The sequence below is a fragment of the Serinus canaria genome, chromosome 3 (assembly GCF_022539315.1).
Source record: "Serinus canaria isolate serCan28SL12 chromosome 3, serCan2020, whole genome shotgun sequence".
NCBI lineage: Eukaryota > Metazoa > Chordata > Aves > Passeriformes > Fringillidae > Serinus > Serinus canaria.
The window spans coordinates 27626074-27653287 of record NC_066316.1 but is presented as its reverse complement, the minus strand read 5'-3'; the positions used below and the strand labels follow the sequence as shown (position 1 = coordinate 27653287).

The 27214-nt window shown below is 41.5% G+C and overlaps 1 protein-coding gene across 1 annotated transcript in view; it reads right to left on the bottom strand.

Moving 5' to 3' along the window:
- Window positions 1-27214, bottom strand: part of TTC7A (tetratricopeptide repeat domain 7A) — a 173107-nt gene that overhangs the window by 21747 nt on the left and 124146 nt on the right. The window contains exons 18-19 of the mRNA XM_030235497.2: window positions 26241-26375; window positions 15229-15431 (exon numbers count right to left, since the gene is read on the bottom strand). Of these exons, the coding sequence (XP_030091357.1) occupies window positions 15229-15431; window positions 26241-26375 (338 nt within the window). The remainder of the gene's footprint in view (window positions 1-15228; window positions 15432-26240; window positions 26376-27214) is intronic.

The window sequence follows — 27214 nt, the reverse complement described above, 5'->3', positions numbered from 1 at the left end:
TTCATAACCAAATCTGAGCCTGCTAAAAGCAGCTGATATTATGCTTCATGTAGCTGTGATGTACACGAGTACATGTGTGTACACAGAGACACACACAATGACACCATGTAAGTTTTGGCCCTGCTGTAGGCCACAGAGGATGACAGAAGCATTCTAGCAGCTCACCTGATTATGAACAAACAACAAAAGCATAAAATCACATCAGGGAGTCTCCTACCAAAGGTGTCTTTCTCCAACAGCTTTACAATAACTGGTGAATTTTCAAAAGGCCTAACTTGTAAAAAACCCCAAACCTAAGCACTGTGTGGTTTCTGGTAGGAAGGGCACTGTGAGTTACTGAGAAATTCAGTCATGAAACTACAATCTCAGCATAACTCAGAGATGGCAGTTCTTTATCTTATTTAAGCATTGAAAAAATTTAATTTTCTACTTATTCTGAGTGTTTTACTTGCTGTAAGTGGTCATTATGTGTGATTCGTGTCTGGCCCTTAAGAACACAGGTCGTGCTTGTCATTTCTGTGCCCCAGTCTCCCTGCAGCTTTAGGAGGAACTGCATTTGCTGAACAGTGATGTTTTGCACATGGGATGCAATAGCCTCATGCAATTGTACAGGCTGGACACCACCTGGGGAGAAGTAGCTCTGCAGAAAACGACTTGGGGATGCTGGCAGACAAGTGAGCATGAGCCAGCACAGCACCCATGCAGTGCCCAAGGCTAATGGCTTACTGTTGCTGAATTAGGTAATGTACCACAGCAGGCTGAAATTAAGTATTTCTTTCTATTTGCCTCACATCTAGAGAGCTCTCACCAGTTTTGGGTTCCCCAGTGATGAAAAGAAGATGACAAACTGGAGAAGGATAGATGAGGGGCCACTGAGATGGCTCTGGAGCCATGATACTATGAAGAACTTGAGAGAGGAACATTTATTCAGCCTTTCCCTCTCCAGGCTAAGGAGAGATTCAAATGCCACCTTCACCTATCTAATGAATGACTGAAAGAAAGACAGGACCAAACTTTTCTGAGAGGTGCTCAGTGGCAACAGATTAAGGTTATGGCAAGAAAAATTCTGGTTGAGCAGCTATTAAGAAAAAATTCTTAAGGAGTAGAACTTCTCAAGCACCAGAACTTGTGCCCAGACCAGTGGAGGAATAGCCACCCTTGAAAATACTCAAGGCTCAGCTGGACACAGCCCTGAGCTACCTCTATCAAATACAGATATTTGAAGCTGACCCCACTGTGAGCAGGAGGTGGGACCAGATGACCTCCATAGCAAAGGTCCTTTCTCACCTGAATTCTTCTGTGATTCTAACGTGCCTCAGGACATGTGTGCTAAGATATTAAGAGCACTTAATATATCATCACTGGTGTCCGGTATCAGCAACACTTTCATCAGCTGGAACACTGCCGAGCTGACTCAAATACTGTACATCTTGTCTAAATGCAATTAAAAAAGGCACATGGCAGATTCTGTGTATCTCAATTAGCCTTTTACTGTGCACACTGACATTTAAACTCAGCTGAGTTGGGGGTCTGTTCCCCACTCAGTTCAGAGTTTATGTAGAGCTCACCTGGTTCATTGTAAATTTTACTAAGGCTCTCAAAATAAGGCTCTCCTTCAGAGTCATATTAACCACAGTTTAGACTTTGAGGGATCAGAGCAAAGCTCACAAAGTGCAAACCTAGCAAATCAACCCTGAAAGATTCATGTTTCTGCATAAAGCAGCAAACCTCACACACAGCTCCACAGACCTGATTCTTTTATTGCTCTGCTCTTAGGATGAAAGAGGAGCAACGGGGCAGTGATGTCTCTCCACTTTGGTAACTATTATTGCAACGCTAAGTGCTAGCTCCTATCACTCCTGGTATCTTGTCTGGGAAGTTCTGCTACAGCATTTACATTCTTATCTTTGTTTAGTCAATGCTGGCAAATAAAAGCATAAACAAATAATATCCACTGTACAGCCTGGCAGTACTGAGATGCTGCCATTTATGTTCCAGTTGATTTTTATTTGCAGTCTCTTATGCTGGTGACAATCTTGGAAAGCAGGTGCAGCCTGGTAAGCGAAGCAACTGAAAACGGATGTTTTTATGAGTCTGCCCTTTTTACTCAAATGCTGAACAGGTGAACACAAGCAAAGGGAGAACTGGGCTAATTATGAAAACATCAACGCAGTAATTTCTCTGAAACAAGTCCATGTATTTTACCTCATTTCCTGCCTTAGGCCATGCACTAGGGAGATACGCAACTGCCTCGTATAATTTAAAGAGGTATGTGATCTACACAAACATAGGCACCCTCTTTAATTGCACAAATCTCTCTCTGTACCTTCAGGGAAGAACAGAGGGAGATTTCCACAAAGCAATGCAGAGCAGCAGTCTTACAAAAGGAGCTCTGCCCCAATGCTGGAGAATCTCTCTCTGGATAACAGGTAGAAAGTGTGACCAACTCATCTACCTGAGCCAAAGGCTGACAACTAGGCAATGTGAATTTTCCCCACATAAATCAAAATTAGAACTTCAGACTCTCAGAATCAAAGAAGTACAAAAGTCTGCTGTTTAGTTTATTCCTTACCCAGCCAATGGCTATTAAGTGAAGTGTTACCCATCTCATCCATTACTAGTAATGAGGACTGACTTAGGCAAATGTATTTGGCAACGCCAGCGAACTGCAAAACTCCAGAGAGTAACCACAAGTTAAAGATGCTCCAGCCTGCTTCTGATTAAGAAGCTCCCAGTTGGTATGCTGTGCCCAATGATTGTCTCCAGTCCATGCCCTTCCAGATGGAAGAAAGGATCAGCTAACTGGTCATAAATCTCCCCACTGAAAGGTGATTAGCTTGAAAATCCCCTGTTGTTCTGTCAGAAAGCCATAGAGGAGAGGTGCAAATCTATTAAATTACATAAGGTAGAGACACATCTAAGAATACATGGCATTGGGTGATACATGGAAACTACCATGTTATACCTTCAGACAGCTCATATGAGTATTTCTTTCCAAATTACCATTCTTGCCATCTAATTCTCATTAGACTCACTCAACTGTTCCATTCATGTTGTATTTTTCCTCCCAAGGGATTAACATTGATTTTTTTTGTCTTGAGCACACACAGCAAGGTCATACTGTTTCCTACAGGGTGGACTCATTCAATGAAGAACTACACAATTAAACCCCACTTGATGTTATTGTCAATAGAGCTTAGTTACCACAATGCTATTTAAGAGAATTTCCATGCAGCTCTCCTGAGTCCAGCTACATCCATCATTCCACTTCACAACACACTAGACACTTGACAACTCATTAAAAATATATGTAAAAAATGGAAGTCAGGGCTGCATCCCAGGGAAGCCCTATTAACATTCAAACTCCACCTCTAATTTAAAAAATAAAAACCAGCAAAATAATGACAAAATGCTTCTGGGAATAGAAGTTCTCCAGCAGAAAACAAAAACAGGAAGGCAGGATAGCAAGTAGGCCTGTAAAACACTTTTAGCTGGATAGTCTGCACTTCAGGTCACAGGTACATTATTAATTCAGTCACTGGTAGGCTGGGCAGCCTGAATAGGCAACCACTAATTTGGGTTTGGTAAAGCCCTACTTTTGGGATGATGCAGTCTCTCCTTCATAACTTGATCAAGCTCCAGTGTCAGAGGGGTGAGACTGTTTTTCCCACATCATGACCTAGAAGGCTGCTTCAGAACCTCTCTGCACTGGTGGCTGGGAACCCTCTTCAATCTGCAGCAGCAACTTAGAGCAAACAAAGCTGCCTCCTCTGATGCAGCTTTCCTCTTCTCACAGCATTCCTCCTTTGTTCCCACATGGATCTGCAGAGAGCAGATGTATGCCTTCCCAGCCTTTGTTTTACTGTCTTGACAAGTCAATCTCTCTCTTGCCCATCTCTGATGATCACAGGTCTTTCATTTCCCTGTGGCTTCCCCCCTGCACTCCATCTTTTTCTAGCCAGAGAGTCTCTCAACTACCTTGGGGAAAACATAGGCAAAAGTCACATTAGCAATATTAAACAGCAGCTCATTGATAGACTGGAGCTTTATAGAAGCATGAGGAAGGACAAGAGGAAAAAAACAAGAGGAAAAAATGTTAAAAAAACTATAAAAAATGCACGATTTTACATGTTGCAAAGAGCAAACAGGAAACATATACTAAGTTTCTGACTCAGGAGTTGAGTTCTCCAAAGAGCTGAAGACTTCCTCCCAATTTCTTGGTCCTGGATTGCCTGTTCTGTTACTTTCAGATACTCCCTTAACACCACCGGAATAAGCTTCTGACCTAAGTTCACTTATGATTCTTAGTGAATTTTACCTTTCTTTGATAAAATAGTGAATGAAAAGCATTGAAAAAAGCCATCTGGGGCAAATCGAGGTTGGGTTCCTGTCCTGCAGAGATCTACAAGATGGAAAGAGATGAAAAAGGAAGAAACATCCTATGGGAACAGCTAATGAAAGAAGAAAAAAATGTTTTTAACTGTCTCTGAATGGTCAGTGCTTTACCCTGGTATTTTTAAAGTAAGCAGCAGTCTATGCTTTTTTCTGTCTCTTCTGTTCCTTCCAATTCTTTCCCCTCCCCTTCCCTCTTATGCACCTATATATCACCATCTGCCTGTTCTCCAAATGTTCTGGAGAAATGCAGTGCATTGAACAGAAAAAAAAAGCAGTGAGAAAAATTGCTCACAGCATATAGGGACTTACCCACACTGAGGGAAAACTTATGGGGTGGGCTGAAATGCTTAATTGTTCTGTACTATCAGAGCAGTCCAAAAATATCCTGCTGGATATTAGGACTTAGCAAATTCACCCTTGCAGTGTTTTCTTGTTCACTCCATATTAGGTAGACCTAAGAGAGTCCCAGTGTCCGTAGCTCTCAGAGCTGCAGGGCAGAAGACGTCACTGGTCTTCCTCTGGGTGGCTCAAATCTCCTGTTGACTGTCACTATTACTTACTTAAGGAAGGAAAAGGAAAAAAAAGGCACTTCATTCAAGGTTGCTCCATTTTTGGAATTGCTTGTAATGACTGTTATTCTAATGCTGCTTCTACCTTTAGGTCTGTCATCTCTCCCTTAAAAACCCAAACCCTTTCTCACCAGGGAAAAACTGCAGACCTGTACTGGTACAAGGATGGTCTGCTTGTACTGAATTTGCAGAGCAGGAGGATACATTCACTGCCAGAGAAAGGAAGCACCCTCCCTCCCCCTGCAAAAAGCTATTTTTTGCAGGCGTTGTCATATCTTATCCCCAGGAAGAGGAGAGGGCTGTGCTAGAAAGTCGTCAGAGTCACATTTGCTTCTGTTTTACTCTGTCCTTCACAGCACCAGTGTAGCAATGTATCCATACAGTTGAGGGCAAGGCACAACACACAGGCACAGCAGACTCCTCTAATGAAAAAAAATCCTTTCTAGAGGTAGGAAGAGTTTGCAGATCTGTCTCCTAAATCCCACTCCCACCAAAACGATGTTTTCACCACTACTTTACAGTTAGGGACATAAGGGTACTCAAAGCTGTAAAGCACATCATTTGTGCTGAACAGTTGCAGTACTTTGTCTAAAATAATTTGTGGTCCAAAATCCCCCATGAATAAAGGCATCTAGACATATAATTAGAATAAATAAGATTTTGCGCTTACAGCGTGTCTGTCATCTGAAAGTACGTGCAGATATTAATTAAGCTCCACAAACCCCAGATGAAGTAGATTAGTAGCTTCATCCCTGTTTTACAGAGGTTTAGAGTAAAGTGTGACACATAATCAGAGCTGAAAGTGCAGCAGGGATGGCTGTGCCAGCGATGGTGAGAGCCAGGGCTCCACCTCCTCTCCAGCCTCTCCACTGAATTGCCTTCAATGGAAAATGACGGAGTTGCAGCTCTTTGCTCTCTGGAAGTGAAAGGCACACCCTGTTGCACAACAGTAGCAAAGCCCCAGCCTGAAGTGCTTTGATAAATACCAGGAAACCGTGCTTAGTTTGGGAAGAGAAACCTGGAGCTCGCCTGCTCTCCAACATTTGCTTTGGGTGCTCTGTGTCTCTTTCGGAGACACCAAGAGATGCCCTCTGCAGCAGCACCCCCACACAGCCCCAGGAGCACAGCTCGTGGCTGCTCAGGCCTGGAAGATATGCTCTAGGGAGTATCTGAAGTACTTTAGTACATACAGTACATGTAGTATTGGTTGGCATATTTCTGTGTCTATGCATTCTTGCTACAACTCATAAGCCACACCAACCTAGAATCACACATACAGACTGTAATAAAAAACTGCAGTCAATACATACCTTCAAACCTTAAAATAACTGTCTCTTGAAGCAGGTGTTTCATTCTGTTTTACATTTTACATCTGACACCATACAAAAATATTTAAAGTAATGAATGTAAAGTATATGTGTATTAAGGAAAAAACCCCAGACCCTTAGAAAGTATTACAAGTAAATCTTCAGTGGTTTTGTATGCTGAAGAATACTTAAAAATTTATTTTGCAGGCATTACGTACTGCAATTCAAGTTCTTATGACAGCAGTTTCTCAAAGATTCCTCTTAAGTAGTAGCTGTGATAATGAAAACTATTTCTCAGTATCACAAAAGTAGTACAGCTGTCCAATTCCTCAAAATTGTCCAGTCCTTAACTCTGCTTACCACCTTTGCCTAAGCAGGAGCAAGGGGAGCAGCAGGAAGAAGTCTCTCCAGAACAGACAAAAACAGGTCATTCACTGTGTCTCTCCAGACACAATTATCCATCTAATTACACTCAGGACAAATGCACAGTGTCCTAGCGACCGGGGCATGCATTTTAATTGTCATGTTCAATTCTCTGTACACAAATATAAAAAACTGAGCAAGAAATGTCGCTAGAAAATGGAAACAGACCACAGCATACCTATTTTCAAAACAGGCAACAAACTGGGTACAACTACAGACACAAAGCAGCTCCTTAGCTAAATTACTCCATTAATGTGAAAACTAAGCTCTTTTGTTCTCACATTTAAACATAGAATGCATTCCAATTTCAGTATTCAAGGTAAAAATGGTTTTAATTAGCATGCTAGCTATCTTACAAGACATACAGACCTTGGTATGATGGAGCCATGATAATTTACCCATGCAGGGAATCTGCCCTGTGATTTATATCACTACTGCATGGCAGCATGAAACAAATCCCCAAGGAAGTAACACATGTCATCCTTGAAAATATTAAGCAATCAAGCCATGTTTTATTACGTGAATGGATGCCTTTGAAAACAAGGATGCATGCACCATACTGTGAGGCAAAACGAAATAAATGAACAGAAATAATTCATTTCCATGTACTAATCAGTAGAAACTGTAGTCTTCAAATTACCCTGATGCTACCAAATGCGAGTCTGGAGACAATGGGTTGACTCTTCTACTAAAACGAACATGAAATTGCATCCTAAGTACACAATGAAGGCCAAATTAAACAGTCCAAGACTTTGCAAAGTCTTTTTCTTTTTATTCAGCCCTTGCACCCAACTGAACAATTAAGAGCAGAATATTTAAATAAAGCATCATACAGTTTTTAAACACTCAAATCTAATCAAGAGCCATGCACTTGTCTTGGGCAAAAGGAACATAATCTATAAAAAAATCTGTTCTCAGTCAAGCTCTTCAGCTTCTAGCACTACCAGCAGAGCAAGATTTGTGTTCTGCCAGCTGAAAGGATGTCTCTGGCAAGCAAAATTAAGTTTGTATATATAGCTACCTAGCAAAGACTAGAGCTGCACACTTGCTGGCTGTGCTGTACTCACAGACTGGGACACCGACATCTCTGCAAGGACCTGAGACAGGTGTTACACTGCTTACTGCTATTATTTATAACCACACATTTATCAGAGATGCTGACCATTCAGAAAATAAAATCCAGCCCCTACAGGCATGAGGAGATAGAAACAGAGCTTTGATAAAAAATCAGGTTAATTCAAACCAGCTGAAATAGAACACTATTTCTAGTATTTCTATGAAAATGGATATAGATATAATTACATGAGTAAAAGACTAAGGGGTGGAGAGGGTTTTTTAAACACTGAATCTAAATCACTGCCTTTGAAGCTAAGCTATTTTTCTGTAAATCCATTATTTGCTCTAGCCTGCTCATCTTAAGAAGAACAGTAAGAAGTTCAGAGAGAGGTAAAAGCAATAATGAAAGGAATGGAACTGGTTCAGTGACAGATACCTGCAAAGTCAGTAATGGGAAGGGGATGAATAAGAATCAGCAGTAAGGTATGTCTTCCAAAGTGAGAATAAGGTCTAGAAGTGTGGCTAAGAAGAGCTGCATCAAGAACATAGAGAATTTGGCAGTTCTTTGTACAGCAGAAAAGACACCTGTGGGTCTCCTTGCCAAAGGGTATTGTGGATGATGAAAGCTCTAACACAGGCTCAAGACAAGCTCATGAAGGAAAAATCCACTGGGAATTACTATGCAAGTACAATCCACCTCTACTTTGGGATGTCCCCAAGCTAAATCCTAACCTTAGAAGTAGCACATATGCATGCCCTGGCCTCATTCTTTCCTAGGCACTTCTTTGCTGCTACTGGTGAGGAGTAGCAGCTGAACATCTGGCCTGACCTGATACAGTCATGCCAATGTTATGTTGAGTATGTTGAGAAAAAATTCCTGGTAATAGCTTCAGATTCACTTTGGGGAGGGGGGGTGATGGCTGGATGAAACACAGCTTTGCAGAAAAGGACTTGGTGAACAAGCAGCTGGCCACGGGCCAGCAATGTGCCCTTGCAGCAAAGGCAGCTCACAGTATCCTGGTTTGAATTAGGAAGAGTGTTGCCAAAAGGCTGAGGGAGTTCATCCTGCACCTCCACTCAGCATTGGTGAGGCCACACCCAGAGTACTGTGTCCAGTTCTGGGCTCTCCAGTACAAGACATGGACACACTGGAGAGAGTCCAGGCAAACAGATCAGGCATCGAGATCAGCAAGAAACTGGAGCATCTGTCATACAAGGAGAAGCTGAGAGCTGGGACTGCTCAGCCTTGTAGGAGAGAGGGGAGACCTTATCAGTACAGTTAAATATCTGGTGGTGAGGTTCAAAGAAGTGAAACCTCTTAGAACTTCTCAGAGATATCCCGTGACTGAAAGGGCACAAATGGAAACACGAGAAATTCCATTTAAACATTACTCAAAGGTTTGTTTACTGTAAGGGTGATCAAACACTGGAAGAGATCGCACAGAGGTTGATCCGTCCTTGGAGCAACTTGCCCAGCTGGACATGGTCCTGGTACCCTGCTCTAGCTGAACCTGTTAAGGAGGGAGCTGGAATAGGACTACAAGATCCCTTCCAGCCTCAACCATTCTGTGATTCTGGTATGTGCATACTATGTCCCCAACTGCATTTACCACTAATAACTTCTCCCATACAATAACCAGGTCTTCCTGTGGAAAGGCCACAATCTACACTAACCTTGGAAAACGATGGTCACCAAACAGCCTACAGTCAATTTGTTGGCCCAGCTTAGGTGACTTAAACCCAGTTTGTTTTCCCAACTTCAGTTGGAGAGTACTCTGTGACTGTGAACCCTTCCTGAATGGCTGCCAATCTTATGTTTCATGGTGCAGATGACAGCCAAAGAACAACTCTTATGATTAGCACAACCTTTGTTAGCTGTGTATTCCCTTTGATTTTGTTATGGAGCAAACCAAATGTGATCACAAGATTGTGTTTTCTACCCATTTAAGTGATCACAACAGACCACGTTATGAACAGGGACACATTAAGAACAAAACCCAAAATATAGCAGCTTTGTTTCGCTATCAAGGATAGGGATGAGGTAGTGCAGACAACTACACCACATTCTGGTACCAACCTTATTGCCCTTGCCCCAACCTTCAAGAGAAATAAATCATGACAGCTTTCCACTGCATTCAGTAATATCCAAGTATGAGTCAAGCAATTTTTTTGCTTTATTTTGATGGTATTTTTTTATTGTTTTCATTAAATCTGGGACAGCGATGGAGATGAGGGTGCCCATTTCCTTCCCTTTTAAAATTGACGATTCTTTCTCTTCCCTGAACTAAAACATGTTGAGAATTGCTGTGACTTGACAAAGCGCTATGTGAGCTGCACACTGGGCAGGAGTCTTCCAAGTATCTCAGTATGTGTTTAGTTTAACTTGCAATATCACATATAGAGCCTTCAGACTCAAATCCAATGTGCTGGCATTGATTTTCTCCTCCTCTGAATCAAAAACAAGAATGGTACTGAATGCACAATGGCTGGGAACTAACAAATTTCAGTGTCTTTCTCCAGTTACATACAGGTAGGTGGATTTGTGTATGGCTTTAAATGGAGGTGTCATCTGCCCCAGCTTATGTTATATTTTCTGACTTGGTTGAGCGCATGTCAGTTTTGTTATCACCATCCCAAAGCTGTGTATTGCATGATGTAATATAATCAAATTTGGTACATACTGAAGAAAGCCATAGCTACTTGGTTGTAGAAATGTGCTGTCACAGGTCACAGTGTGAAGGATATATGGACTAAGCCCTTGTTTCCAGACCAGCAAAGATACCTGCTCAATAGAAACTCCATCAGCCCCCAGGAGAGAGAAATGCTCCATGACCCTTGCAAGCAGCCCCCAGAAGGAGCCCATGAAAGGGAAGAAAGAAACAGAGCTGTTCTAGTAAAGGAAGGAATGATAGAAATTTTTGAGACAGCGTCAGGAGCAATGTGGAAAAAGAAGCCTAGCCAGTTGTATTTATTAAAGAAACGATGGTCTCATAGGATGTACAATTTTTAGGGGCCAACCCAAGCTAATTGTTTCTGGCAGCAAACAGCTATCTAACCAAAGGAGTAGCAGCCCACCTCACCAGGATTATGCTTCAAATAGCCCCGAAAACTGGTTCTGTGTGTCTCTTTCAAATGAAAACAAAATTCCTCAACAAATATACTTCCTTAGATTAGGTATTAGCCAGTAGTACTTCCTCTGTAAATGCCAATGGTGGATTCCTGATACTGGCTTAAGGATCCTGTGACATCACTCAGAAACTCTAAGTGTTACAGGAAGCAGCACAGCTGCTGTGTGTGGTATTTTCAAAGTGCCTGTGGTTTCCCATCCCCAGCACTGGACACAATGTGCCAAAGGCCCCTGGGACAAAGCAGAGCATGGCACCCACCCCCTGGGACATGGCTGGCACTGCAGTGCTGCTGCATGGTGCTGCTCTGCCAAGCTGCAGCGTGCTTTATATGGAAAGCACACTGATTTGACTGCTATTGTAAACACCCTACAGTCACAGCAAAACACAGCCATTTTCAGCTGCACAGAGACAACTTGTGCGTATTATGGTGGTGACTCTACCCCGAGTAAAGGTGAAGTTACTGACACCCAATGGACTCATTCATTGCTAGATCTATGCCCTTCATTTAAAGCCAGCAACACTCTTCAGGTTGGAATTTTCCAAATATAGCTTTGATAACCCAGTTCCAAGAGCCCAGGGGAAGAGACATGACTACTTTGCTAATTGATGCTGATACACCAGGGAGGCTCGGCACTGTCTACAGCAGAGCTCTCCCTTAAAGTGGACTAGGTCAGTTGGATGGCAATTGTACCAAGCCAAACAGTAATTCTCACAAGCAGATCTTCTTTCTCGAAATTATTACATATCCACAACAGTACTACCAGAGTGGGAAAACAATGTATTCAAACTGGGGGGACCAGCACAGAAACATGTGTGAATTCAATTACATCTGCCTGTGGACGTGTCTTGCATCATTTCAAACCCCTTGGATCTAGCTCATAATCTAGTTTGCCCTCTTGCATAATCCAAGACATATATTTCTCTCTGGTAGGGGACTGAACATACTGTGCTCAAGAACTTGTATTTTTAATAAAAGTACAGCTAGTACTTGGCTAATACATACATTTCAGAATGACATTCAGTTTTCTTCTGATGGCCTCGAGGAGATTCAGAATTTACCACTTGTCACAATACATTCTCAATTGCATAAACCCAGTCTTAAGTTCTCCATGGGGACAGTGTCTCATTCAGTACACAGGACAAAATCACTTAGCTAGCAGCCACTCAATATTTTATTTTCGCCCTTTTTATTTGATGTATAGCCCTGAAAGCCTTGTTTACTGCACATTATTCCTGCTCTATTCTGAAGGCAGAATGATTAATTTCTTTACAGACATTTCTATACTGCTCATCAGATGCTTCTAACTTGTTATGTGCAATTTCCTAGCTTTTGGAAAAGCACATAAAGGAATGCCATTATGTGGCACCATATAACTACTGCCATGATTCATATCAGCAGGGATAGACCAGACCTCTGCTATCTTAGCTAACAGGTGTGAACCACAGTCTGCCAGCAGGGCCAAGTTAAAGGAGGTGAGGTACATCTTAAGCAAGTTATTTTCATTGATATTTGCTGGCACCAGGATGGGAAGATTCAGAATCTTAAGGAGACTGAAGGGCATGAAAAGGAAGTACTCTTATGTGTTCCTGCCCCTTTGTCATTTTCCTTAGACTGACCCCTTTAATTCACTCTTTCCAGCATGCCCACCCCTCCATCCATGTGTCTTCTTACCTATCCAGTCCTATCTGGCATTATCTATCTTACCCTATTTTCTACCTATCTGTATTTCTCTCACGTTTTCAGTTTCTTTCCTCTTCCCTACTTGCTTACAGACTGGGTCTCTGTCCCCAAATTTCTCATCTTACTGTCTTTTTCAGCTCTTCTGAATTTTACATCCATCCCTTAAATAAAACCTTATAGAATACTCTGAACTGGAAGGGGCCCACAAGAATCTCTGAGACTGTCTCTTGGTCTCACACAAGACAGCCCCAAGAGTCACACCATGTGTCTGAGAGCATTGTCCAATTGCTTCCTGAACTCTCTCAGGCTCAGTGCTGTGACCGCTTCTCTGGGATGCCATTCCAGGGCCCAACCATCCTCTGGGTGAAGAATCTTTACCTTATATCCAAACTAACCTTCCCTGACACAACTTCAGGCCATTCCCTCAGGTCCTGTCACTGGTCACCACAGAGAGAGATCAGTGCCTGCCCCTCCTCTTCCCCTCATGAGGAAGGTGTAACTGCAAAGAAGTCTGTCCCCAGTCTCCTCTTCTCCAGGCTGAACAGACCAAGTGACCTCAGCTGCTCCTCATCTAGCTGCCCTTCAAGACCCTTCACTGTTTTGGCTGCCCTCCTTTGGACACTCTCTAACAGTTTAATACCCTTCTTACCCTGTGGCACCCCAAACTGCCCCCAGCACTTGAGAGGCCACCCCAGCTCAGAGCAGAGCAGGACAATCCCCTCCCTTGCCCAGCTGGGGATGCTGTGCCTGACGTCCCCCAGGACAGGGTTGGCCCTCCTGGCTGCCAGGGCCCTGCTGACTCGTGTTCACCTTGTCACTGACCAGGAGCCCAGGTCCCTTCCTGTGAAGCAGCTTTCCAGCCTCTCATGCCCCACGCTGTACGTACACCCAGGATGGCCCTGGGACAGGTGTCCTCATGAACCCATGCTGGCTGTGCCCAACAACTGCACTGCCTTTCAGGTGTTTTTCCAGATCTCCTGGAATAATGTCTATCATTTTACCAGTCACTGAAGTGAGACTGACAGGCCTGTAGTTACAAGAGTCATTCTCTTGCCCTACTTGAAAATTACTGAAGTTTGAGGGGAATAAGCACTCACAGACCACTTAAAACTTTCAGAAATACTTACCTGCTAAGCATATACGTGCTTTTTAAAGGTTACAACTTGGATAACCTAAGAAAGATTATGGTCAAAAGCACATTCACATGTTACCCATTCCTGACAAAACCTGGAGATAACAAGGCACCATAAAGAAGATACTGCAGAAGATTATAAGGTCTTTTCTTTATCCTCCTTTTCAGAAACAGCAAAGCCATGTTGGAATGACATTTTCTGAAGTAAACTGGGCCAGAACATCTGAGATGTACAACTTGGAAACTTTTATTCCAAGTTCCTATAGTTTCAGAAAATTGCAGACTTAGAATGTGGTTATGTCCATAAAATGAGACAAAAATGAGAGCTAGAAGTATCATGTTGGCATCTAATTTGATGGCCTCTCTGGTACCAGCAATTCTGTTAAATTATGACAGAGCAAAGAACACCATTCCATCTAGCTTGGTTTTTACTGAGTGAATTTGTGAAGGCTGTATCACAACAACAAAGTTATATTATTGCCCCATATAAGCCTGACATATGTACAGCAGTCTTGTAATGTTCTCCTGACATGCACCAGCTATTCATTTGCTATTTTTGTACTGAACATTTATTATTATCAAATATCTTGCCCTTTGCCTGTAGGTTCTACTAGTTTTGCTAATTGTAAATTCACTTAATGTTTGATCTCTTGTACACTGATACTCCTTCAGTTTTGGAGTTGCCAGCAAACCTCATCAGGACCAAATCTATGCCAGGAGACACAAATATGCTAGCAAAGACACAAAGCAGTCACATGGATATAGAATTCCTGTTAAAATTACGTTAGTCAAGACAAACTTCTAAAATTACTCAGAGACCTGTAAGGGCTACAGTTAACAAGAGACAGCACTGATGAAATATGATTAACTGCTCTGATTTCACATGAGAACTGGCTTTTGGTTTTCCACAAAGCTCCCTGTATAATTATTATTGTTATTAAGCTCTAGGCCCAGTGTCTGGAAAACAGTTTTGTGCTTGGTGCCACACAAAAAGAATACTTGCTAGGTAGGAGTGTTACCAAAAAAAACCCCACAAGTGTGGAGTCCCTGCCCCTACACAAGGCTGGAACTAAGCTGCAGCTTATAACAGTAACAGATTCATTTTATTGTAAACTCATAGTTTATCTTGATTTTAGCAGAGGCAAGAAACCAGCCCAAGTTTTACAAACCCCATATCTCTCTATCTGTAATGATTTAGTTCTGATCTTTCAACTTTCAAACATCAGTGTTTATTTAAAATGCATAACAGTTAGTAGGAAAAGCAGCAAAGACAATGTAAGTGAGCTGACTCCCAAAAGTATCAGCCTTTGTCAAACAAAAATATTTTCTTTTGACACAAGTTCTAATTAGTTTAAAAAAAAAATCAAACCAATCTTAAAATAGAGGTTCAAACTACCCACTTCATTCTTGGAATGGTCACTTGCTCTCAGGATTAGGAAGACAATGGCATCCAGAGCAAGCATAAGCCCTCTCCCCTCTTATTACAGTTAATCAGGAACATAAATACTATAATGGAGCTAAGCCCCTGCAAACTCACCAGGCTGTGCATAATTTCCACTCCAGCTGGATTCACGGTGAGAGCTTCATCATACAATTGCTTAGCCTCCTCCAAATTGCCTTTCATCTCTGCAAGCCTCCCACGCATGTACAGTACAGCATGAGATGTGGGGAAAAGACTAGCTGCCTCCTGGGTACAAAAGCCTGCTTCTTTGAGATGCTGCTGTTCCAGGAAGAGTTCAGCTGAAGGAAAAACAAAACACCAAGCCATAAAAATAAAGCAAAGAACACCCTGCCATTAGATGAAATGAAGCAGAGACCTTTCTTCATATTAATTATATATCATCTGACTTAAGCATATTAAAATATGAGGCCATGAACCTGCACAATGCTTAGTACTATGGTTAGTGCTTATTATCATGACTGGATTCACTGAATGTATCTTTTCCTAATGCTAAGGGATCTACACAGATGTTCATGGACAACTTTGGGTGGTGTCCTGACAAAGGCCTTAAGAATTCCTCCACTGGGAAGGTAAATAGTGCTGAACTGAGCCCTAAGGTGGCTACTTGGACTCATCACAGGTATTTCTAAATAAGCTGGGGGAGAAAAAAGAACAGAGGAAGCTATCACTGTCTACTGAGAACTTCAAAAATGTCAGAGTAGGACACATCTGAGCTGGACACTAGATAACTTAGGAGAGTACTTTCCCATTTAAAAAGACAACTAAAAGTGTTTTTCTCTTCTTATTTGGCAAGTTTATGAGACAACTGTCTCTTAATTTTTTAGAGACTGTTAAAATCAAAAGGCTCTTATAATATAAACTTATTTATATTGTGTATTCACCCATTTACATCCTCATCCATTACAGAAAAACAAAATACAGCTCTTGGAAGAGACTGCTCACTTACTCTCTTGAAGTACCAGCAACTATCTTAGTGGTTTGCTCAGAAAAAAATATGTAACAGTCATATTTACGTGTTTGAATGTCAACTTGTTAATAAAATAATGTCTCATGATAAATTTCATAACATATCTCATGGTTGAACTTTAACATTTCTCAGGATTTGGACTAGATAATTGTGGTGTTGGACTGGATAATTGTTGTAGATCCCTTCCAACTGAAATACTTTAATTCTTTCAAAAGGTCAAAAAGTGATCTCAGTTTTCACTGCCAGATGTAATTGAAAAGGGAAGCTGTTTTTATATATAAACACATACACACACATGTAAGCATGCATGTAGATAAAAGAATTCTCTTCATACAGGCAGACATTGCTCTTTGGTCCATAAACTGTGTTCTACATGCTCTCATTGCAAAAACTCAGTGTCTCTCTCTTTATTTTTTTTAACTGATGTCATGCAGTAAGTATTGACAGTTCAAGAGTCCAATTCAAAATTACTAATTCAGGCTCTAGATTTAGAATAACAATTCTGAAATTAGACACAACCTTAAATGTCCTGACTTTTTAAGGCAGTGAATATTCTTAGGAAGTCTCTGTGAGGGGGGAAATTAGAGTGAAAATTCCTCCTGAATATCTTTGAAACTGCAAATTTGAAACACTGGGAGACCCAGATGCCTGTGGGGACTTGGCTTGGTAACGTGGAGCTTGCTAGAGGTGAGCAGGGAAGCATCTCAAAGGCAGTCCCCTGACCACAGGAAGGCTGCACCTTGGCCTATGAGACTAGGATCATAAATGGCATTTCTACTGGCACACCAAAAATGATTCTGTAGTGAAATGACAGCATGGCTGAACACCCTTCCACTTCTAAGGTGACCTTTTTAGAAGAAGGGTGAGACACTGTTGAGAAAATGCTTGAATATTTCTCAGCCATTCCTAGGTTGTGGTACAAGATAAATGTCATTCTCCAAGGCTGTCAACATGAGCAAAATATTAGTTCCTTCAGAAGAGTTATACTCTTTCAGAATGACTCATCCACATTTCTTCCTGGTTAATCATAAAATCTCTGCATGCATCCCTTCCCTTGGCTCCAAGAGGCTGCAGCTATCTATAATAACAGAAGGCAAGGCCATGTACCTTGTCAAGCTGAATATGTGCACAGCCTTATGCAAAAATTGGTGGGAGGACAGTATTTTCCTTGCACTTCCAAGGAACAGAGTGTTTTCCTGCCAAGAGCTGCATAGCAGCTGACGCCATGCATGTGGCATTAATGAGCCTGGGGATGTGCAAAGTGACACTTCACAGCCTGAAGATGAACACTCTATCTCCAAAGTTTGCACAAACTTAGCAGCACAAAAGAAGGGGTGAAATCCTGACACTGTTTGAAGTCAGCAGAAGTTCTGGATACTGCCATACTTGAAGCTCTATTAGCAACTAAGAGCATCATGTGACTTGTTTCATTTCAGAAGAGAACTGGGAGCAAGCAGGTTTAGATGTGAAATCATGCATGGTGCTTCAATGCATGCAAAATAGAGAGGACTTAGTCTTTCTATGGTGTCTGTAAATCTTCTTCAGTAATAACAATTATTTGGAGGAAGTACAGCAACACAGAATCTAAATAAGAACTACAAATTGTATTTTATGGTATGGTAATGTAGCATATTAAAGTTCAGTCCATTTCTTTGCAGGCTCAATAGTCAATAAAAATGATTTAATGGTGTGGGAGTCCTAATTTGCATAAAAAAGAATGAGAGGGGTGCCTTTTGGTTATGAAAGGAAAGGAGTGCTAAAATTTTTAGCTATCTAGCTAAAAATAGACATGAAAGGACATCATTTAGGTCTGCATTAAAATGTGTTTTCTGTAAACTCATTTTTCACTTCTATTACACACTCATTTTATTTACAGATTAACAAGATATGCTTATGTAATGTGGAATAAAAACACAGCTAGAGGCAGAAATCAAACTCAAAAAACAAGGACCTATTAAATTTACTATGGTAAAACTCTCAGTGGTATTGAAAGTACTGAAACACCTGCTTTCATGTTACCTGGGTTAGCAGCTCCTGACCATTGGATTAATCAGCCATTTCCTTATATAACCTAATTTTGCTGTAAATAACATCTAACCAAATTTGCAGCCCTTGTGAGGAAATTCTGTTATAGAGACTTGGCATTCAGTTCCACTTCAAAGCAGAGAATACCTTCTCATGCTGACACAGGTATTTAGTATCTGTAATTCTTATCCTGTGAAAGGGTCAATGCTTCAGGGAAACCATTTATGAACCTCTCATCATTGTAGTAGATTGTTCTTGGTACTGACTTTCTTCAGAGCTTTGAATTTTAAACCAAGCTTCCTTGCTCTCTCTCACTTAACACCATCTCCATAAAAACTTCAATAAATTTACATTCTGTTTTGACCTAAAAGCTCTCTGAATGCCACTGAGCAGAGAGATGATGATCCTGCATGTACCACTCATCTACTATTCTCTCTGGAGTAATGATCGAAACTCTGAGTGTGAATGACATTAGGGAATATTTCACCACTCTCACCTACAGGAAAGAGACAGTGCACTGCATGGATGGGCCAAGACAGGTTAAATCTCTCCTTGCATTCAGTTTTTGAAGCCTGTGCCTGCCCTGAGACCATGGACAGCTGACTTCAAGGCTCAGCCTAGCGTGATTTTTTCAGATCCAATTTTGTTTCCCATTTGTGCTCTCTTTTGCAATACTGTGCAAACTATTCTGCTGCTCTTCCAAACAATTGCTGTCTTGTGGTTATGGCCTCTTCTGTCTGGACTTGCAGCTGGACTGATGCACCCGTTTTAATGCTGGGCCCAGTCCCTGAGAGCAGCATGCCTCTGCATTGAGAATATTATTAACTTCTATTACAAGCTCCTGGTTCTTTCAGCTATTTCTGCTAGCATTTAAGTTCATCTACAGTGGAGATCCTTAATCAAGTGAAAATTGCCAGAAGCATATCATCTACTTGCTCTCCAAACACCCCTAACAAACACACAGACCAAGAGCAATTCCCAGAACACTGACAAATCTGGGTGTCCTACAGTCAGCCCCTTTATTTTGTCCAAGATAAAATTATTTGCAGAATTTTGTTAGGGAGTCCACCAGGGATGTAACAACAGTGTAATCCAGTCATGTCTGCATCACACTGTTGTCTGAGAAACAGAGCTGTTCAACATCACCTTAAACACTGACTCTAATCCTCATTTCAAAGCAGTGTCAAGAGTGAGAGTGCTTGTCACTGCAGCAACAATTTTAACTCTAGCCTAAATAAATCAAACAGAATTGAAATGTTTTTCTGCAATGTGAACAATGCAAGAGTTAAAATTTTGTTACTTGTCAATTATGTTTGGTATTATCCAAGAGGTAGCACTTAACTCCCACAAAGCAGACTGCTCCACATCCCTTGGTTGTGTGTGCCTGATGCATCTTAAGCACTCTACTCTCATCCACCCCAAAAATGATACTGCATGGTGACACAGCCAGGGTAACAGCCAAATGCCCAGCAGGATGGTACAGTGCAGAACAGCCCTTCACACTCAAGAAGGTGAGAGCATCTGTGAGGGTGCTGGAAGGTGATTTCTGTTCCACATCATCTGCCTTCAGGAGGTATTAATGCTTGTCACTGCAGGAGCCCTCAGCCCGCTGGAAAGACCCACCCTGAGACAGCTCTGCCATCAGCAGTGACTACTGAGCTATTACCATGACAAAGGGTCCCCCTCTCGTTGCTGACAGATGAGGTTTAGTCATTGTTCCATGCTATGACACCACCCTGCATGCAGTAGCTTGACAATTCATGGCAGATTAGACAGAAGATTCCTCCAGGCATATCCTGACTACAATAATTTCATTTGATGCAAACGTTTGATACAGAAGTGAAGGACAGAAACTGCTGCTTGTTCCCATACACCTGAGCTCAGCCACTTGCTCTTTTGAATGAGGCAACAGATTTACACCCTCTCTTTGCCTGCAAATGGAATTCCAGGGACTGGCTTCAAGTTTCCAAGCTTCAGGTCTCACAGGGCCTGAAATGACCACCAAGCTTCTTTATTTACAAATGCAGTATTAGAGTGAAGGTTTTTGGAAGGAACACATTAAGTGCCACAAGCTACCTTCTACACTAAATGGTGCAGTCAAAACATGACTAACAGCCCAGTCAAGTAAAAATTCCTATTTTCTGTCTCTGGTATGAAGAAATGTCCTGCCTCCTTCATGACTGTGTACATTTTATCATTTGTCCAAACTTACTGAGCAGCTGAGAAAATGCTGCTTTTCGGTACCCTCAGTGCAGTGCAACAGGTTTCTCTCCATCTCTTGGCAAATTTTCTACAGAATGCTAAACAAAAGGTATTGGTAGCTGCTGCCTGTTTCCATCACAAGTGAGTGTTCAAGACACATGTGAATGTTTGCATGTCCCAGATTTTGAGAAAAGGTATGTGCTCTTTGACGACTGTCAATGCCAAAGAATTACCAGTCCACAAAGTTTCACATCCTGCCCCAGCAATGAGAAATAACCAAAAGGTTCAGGAATGGAGGAAGCAATCCCAAATGCCCTGTACTGACATAAGGCTGCAAGAATCCTTTTGACTTTTTAAATTTATTGTTGACAGAAAATAAAATAAATCAAACTGGAAAGTGTAGAACAAAACTTATTAATCCCTCTTGAGAATGTTCAGATGAAGGGAAATGGGGAATTTGGTGATCTTTAGTCTCTACCACAAGTCAAGAACAGACCTTGCTGAACCAGGAAGCTGAGCAGAATTGCTGCTGGCTTCTTAACTTCATTTTGAAGGGGACAAAACCAGTTCACTTTACCATTTCTATAACCAGCTGAAGTGCTCCTAATCCCTCCTAGTAAGTAAATACTGCAGGGGAGCCATCATTGCAGGACACTTTTATTCTCCTCAGAAATGGAAGTGTAGGACTCTCTCCTGTTCCCCCTCACCAGGTTCCAGCTTTTCACAGTACTTTGTGTCACGGTAAACACACAAAAATTAGCAACATTTATGGAGCTCAAGAACTCAAAAAGTGAATGGGGAAGTTCTAAACTTGAAATTCTAAAATTTGGAAGCACTTAAAAAAAAGAAATAAAAATAATAGAATTGGCTCAACAACCAGTGCTGCATTACAGGACAGTATCTGACCCAGCCATTCTGGCAATATCAATAAAGATGTCTCCCTCCCCTGATTAACACCTTTAATATTAGAGCTGGTAACTTGGGGGGGCTTAGGACTGCTAAAAGCTTGGAGAAGGAGAAACACTGAAGTGCCCATGTGCAGGCTGTGCAAACACAAGCTGTGCTGGGTGAGCAGGGGGCAGCAAGGGAGGGCCTGGCTGCACCCTTGGCTGCTGCCAGGATCTGGCTCCATGGCATGTCAGAGACTTCAGCCCACTGGCCTCAACAACACTTTCTCGTGGAACAAAGCCCATCTCCTCTAACACAGCTTTTTCCCAGGAACTGGCCCATATGGAATAAAATAAATAAATCACAAGTGTTTTGCGAAAGGGAAAAAAAAAGTTCCTGCTGTACATAACTCGGGGGAGCAGATGTTTTTCCATTAGCTCACTGTTCTCTGCTGCACTGGCTCTCTTTGCATTTCTTTTTTGTAGCATGTTCAGTAGAAACTATTTTTCCTAGGTTAAACTTTAGCATGTTACTGAGACAGCAGGTAGCCCACTCCAGCCCCACTGTGAGTACATGGAGTATCCTTGTCATTTTTCTCTAAATCCTCCTTTAAATTAGCCTTAGGGTCTACCTGGTGAGGTTCACAGGCTGAGCTTAGCAGGCATTTAGCCAAACTTAGATCAAATTACCAGACCTACTTTGCTGTGAGTGGCCATATTTGGTAAAGTATTGGGTTAGTCAAGAAGCTAAATTGTCAGATATAAACTACTAGTAAAGACAAACAAAGTGGACCTTGTAGTTAAAAGTAAAGCTTAAAATAATACAGTAACAGGAGCTAGAATATTAGAACTCTTATTAAAACTGGCTTGTAGCATTCTAAAATGCTCTGTATAAATAGAGCATATGGTAATTACTGCCTGGAAATATAATCACACATACTTTGGATAAAAAAATCATTCCAGTTACAAAGAGCTTAGAACTATTAACACTATTTCTTTCCAATACTGACATGCTTTGCTCTCTGGGTCAAAAGTGATCTTATAAAAATGCCGAATGAAGGTAAATTTTGGTCGTAAATTTGAAGGATTTCAAGTACATTTTCTTTAGCCAAACAGCATGACTCTATTTGCTAAACAAAACGGAGGAGTACTGGCATGACTGTTAGAAATACTAGCACTAGTAATCTCTAGGATTCCCCTTGCAGCTCTTCCTGCACGAAGAGGGAGGAGTTAACAAGCTTTACCAGGGCCACCGAAGTTCCTTGCCTCTTCTCAAACTTGAATTCAAGCTCTCAGCCAGGAAAAGCAGAACAAAGAGGAGAAATGAGCATAAGGATTGCATAATGAACACCTCTCCTGGAGCTGCACCACCACAGCATGTGCACTGTAGCACTGTTCCTAAGTACTCCCTGAAATGAGCTGTTTCTCAGACATGGGGCCAAGAATAATGTTTAGGCTCATAAATGTTAAAGTGTTCCGAGATGACTCTTTTTAAGCAGCCATTATATTCAAGAGGACTAAGGGGGTTATTGTTAAAAGGGACCAGACAAGCTGTGTTAACAATCTCTGCTGCAGAACACTTGGAAATAGAATATGCCTGTTAGTATTCCAAGCATGCCTGCTGCAGGGGACGTCTTTAGTCTTTGAGGACAGCACACTGCTCTTCCAAAGCTGTGACTACCTGTGCAGAAAACAGGAAGATGTGGAAGCCCACTAAGGCAATGTGCCAAGTTCTGTGCTGCAGATGACTGTACTCCCAGGTGGTCCTGTAAGAGATGGCTGGACATGAGATCAACAGTGAGAATTAAGAGTTTTATTTTGATGCTTGAAAGAGAAAGGACTCTTTCTAGAGACCACAGATCCATCAAGCAGCTCTTTGTTTACAGGAGGCTACCAAAAATTACCTTGCCAAAGATCACTAGGCATGCTGCAGGGAAAGACAAGGTACAGCATCTGTTACAGTGCAATGCATTTTGATTTAGCAGCTACACATCCAAAGATGGTGCTTTATTGTCTTCCCTACAAAACTATGCTGGTCACAAACCCCCAAAAAATTACAGATAAAGTCACTAAGTGTATGCTCTTTTATGGGTGAAATAAGTATCTTTATCACAGCACAAAAGGGATTAACTATTTGCACAGGGTTCACAGCCTTCCCTTCAGCCACTCTTAAGGGAACACACATATTCTCATAAGCTAATTGTGAAACCCGTTAGAGAACAAGGGGTCTCCAGCTTGGAGGGACTGAGGACACTTCTGCACAAGGCAGGAACTCCCAATGCAGCTGCAGCTGGAAGATGATACACTAAGGATACCCCTAGGTAAGCATCACTGGACAGGTACCGCCCCCTAACTTCCCTTTTGGAAGTATATGGGCTGGCAGTGTGGCCTGGCCTGGCTGCTGGAAGGCTGCAAGAGCAGCCCTGTGTAGCTGTGGAATAGCTGGTTTTGTGTGCCTCTTCCCAGAACTTCACTGCACAAAGTTCTAACTGGACCAGCTGGTTGGCACCATTACCTTTCAGGCCCTGGGATATGAGAAGGCATGGCAACTGCAATGGCTCTAATGGCACCCAGACACCACTGCAACCTGGCACTCTCCATCCCTACCATGCACAGAGACACAGCCAGCTGTGTCCTGTGAGGGTCTGAGAAGGACGGATGCTTCGTTATAAATTCACTGTAGTATGAGGTTAGGAAATTGTAATAACTTTATCTAAGAATTTATGAGTCACACTAAAAAGGTCCAGGTGTTAATGACAACAAAAACAACAACACACGAGTCATTTCCCAAAGGTGGATTAACGTTTTTTCCCTTTGGAGATAGGACACTGAGGTATGGAAAAGTTAGGCAACTTGCCTGGAGTCACAAGATGAGTCACTGATTGAAAAAGGACAAGTCCAAGCTAAACCTGATGAAAATCTACAGCATACTGATGCAGACCTTCCACGAATATCAACTGACTCCATAAGCAGGCATCAGAATATTACACTAATTGCCTGCTGCTTTCCACAGCCATTAATTTTGGGGTAAGCTGTAATGTAAAACCACTTGTAAAACTACCTCAACTTCCTCTAACCATGCACGTCTGTTTAATTTGTTGTCTATGAAATATCTGTTTTGGAAGGTACTTCTTACAAATATCCTTGTTCTTCCTTTCCCCTCCTTTCAGATGGGAAAGATCCTAGTAGTGAAGGTCAGTGACACCCTTTGGATTATTCCATTCACTGATCTCAGCATAAAGCCAACCCACTTCCAAGAAGTCCTCTAATTATTCAGGCACTGTGCCCTTCTCCACAGAGAGCAAAGACTACCCCAAATACCTGCACCTCTCTTCATCCCTCAGGATACCAGAATCCAGCAGCTTCCACACTACTGTGAGAAGAGAATGGCCAGTACCTCAGCAGGAGCTCATTAAGCTGCATCCATAACAATAACTGACTTTGGTAATGAAATTACAAAGCAGTCACAGCACATGTTTTCAAAATATCAACCCTGAATCGAGTCCAGCTAAAACTAAGCATGAAGCAAAACAAAGGCTTACATAGTGATAAGAGAGAAAAGTTACAGCTTATAAAAATAAATTCTATCTAAAAGAATTAATTAACACCTTTCACAAAGGCACTCTATTCACACTGAAAAGCAATCATAGCAATTCACAGCAAGCACTAGGTCTTTATTGCTTTTGTCTTTTCAGACAGCAGCAAAAACGTAAACTGCCTAGAGCAAGCTGCAGGATGATGGACAACAGACACCTGACTTCTCATCATAATAAACTCCACTCATTTTGCTCCCCACCAGCCCTCTCTGCAGCCTTAAATCAGGAGTATAAACTGAATAAAGCACGATCTTGCTGGTGATTTTGAAGCCCACAGCACATCACCGAAATTTACATCCACACAAGTCATTAAGGCGAACACATGTGATTAACTTAAAGGATGATGCATTCTGTAAGGTGACTTCTTTTGTTAATATTAATCAAATTGTAGCAAAAACAATGTCATATATTTTGTTCTAGAACTAAAGGCTAATTGGTAGGAAATTACCCACAAAACCAGCTATGAAAATCTTTGCTGCAAAGCAGGGTGAGACTGCCAGGTCTTATGTGAGAACTGTCAATTGCATAGATTAGAGAAATGAGAATTTGAAAGGTTCCCCTGCATGAAGAATAGAAAACTATCAGCAGCTTTCCAGGGGGTTCTGCTTTTCTTTCTGCATTGCAAATGGTGAGACATCTAATAAGCAATCACAGCACTCAAAGGTAATTTCAAGTGCACAACTGTGGGCCCAGTTATGGAAGAAAAACTGTGACTCCTAAAAACAAAATTACAGGGTTGGAACTCTTATCAGTTCTGAAACACTGGAATGCAAACAGCAGAATGTGCTGGGCAACTCTGCTCCTCAACAAATGTCCTACATAAAACCCCTCCATGGGTTTGGAGATTGCTTATGGGTAGAGTCTCTCTTCACTGTTTTCCCTTCATGTGCTCTGTTGTAGCATCTTTGCATTAGTGTCTCCAACTGCTACTCAACCTACAACACTCTGGGAGGTTCAGAGTGGAGGACAGAGTGGAGAACATGCTCTTTCTAATAATTTTCACTTAAACCTCAGCAAAGATTGGAATACTTAAATCACATTTAAGACATGGTTTGCCCAGTCTTATTACAGGGAAGCATTTAGTAAAAAGAGAATGAAAATAATTGTCCTTATGAACTACCATTTGTTAGTGAAGAACTACCTACCCTCTTTTTCAAAAAGTATATTATAGTGATGGCTAAAGTTTTCTGTGTGTTTTGGAAAAACAAAAGTGAGCTGAGAAATCACACTACTGCAGTTTTTTTTGGGTCAAAATTAAATAAGTGGTGTTTCAAAAACCATCTGGGATAGGCAGATTTTCTGCTGGAATAGAGTGATTTTCAATTCATAATTTCTACTACTCTGTTAAGACTTATGTAATTTGATTCATCACTGGAGGGAAAGAGGAACTCCAGGTAGCTCAGGACTTACCAGCTTGTAGCCAAATTTGTTCAAGAGTTGTCCAGAGCTTCACAGGTCCCTGCTTCATTGTGCTGCTCTGCATAGTTATTTCAGACATGGCCTGTTCCAGTCTTGATGCAGCAAGGGAAGAGGCTCGTTGTGATCCTACAAACCAAACAAACAATGATATTTTATACTTCTTTATGATATTTTCTTGACTTGTTAAGGCAGTGGGTCTGATCCTCCACTCACTGCATTGGTTTTATGTAATAAGAGCTCTGCTGAATTTTGGCATGGCAAACTGGAGAAGTATGTTTTATAAAAGGTTAATTTACTGAAAAAAACCCACTAAATTATCCAAAAGCTGCAGCTCAAACAAGCAAATTAAGAGACAGTAATTTTATAAAGGTCTGCTTAGCATTCATCAAGGAAGCAACCATATTTTCGTTGTTTAGAAAGAAGAAGTCTAGCATCAAATATGTTCCACAAATACCCATTTTATAAGCACAGTCATCATACAATTACCAAATGTGCCCCTCTAAGGTAAAAAATTCATGCAGCATTACAAGGTAGCTTAGCCCCATTCACAAAGCACACACATTTCAAGTGACATCAATATTGTTCTACTGATTTAGAGGCAGGGTTGTTTTTCATTTAACCCTGGGGAGCACAGAATTCACAGCTTTGACTATATTAACCTTTAGCATGCACTGTAACATTTACTCAAGAATAACATATTTGGTGCCCACACCTCTGGGACAAAACATCACATCAAAAGCTTATCCCAGGAGGGCTGCATGGGCAGAAATCACATTCTCCAGTAAAGCAAGTGGGATCATACTGGTGAGCCAACCTCTCAGAGGGGTATCAACATGGTGGTTACAAAATAAGAAACTACAAATTGAGATTTCAGAGTTGACTTTGAGAAATAAATATTTTAATATACATAGGTTTTAATGTGTTGTTATGGTTGATAAGCTCTTTCTCTGGAGTGCTGCTGGGAC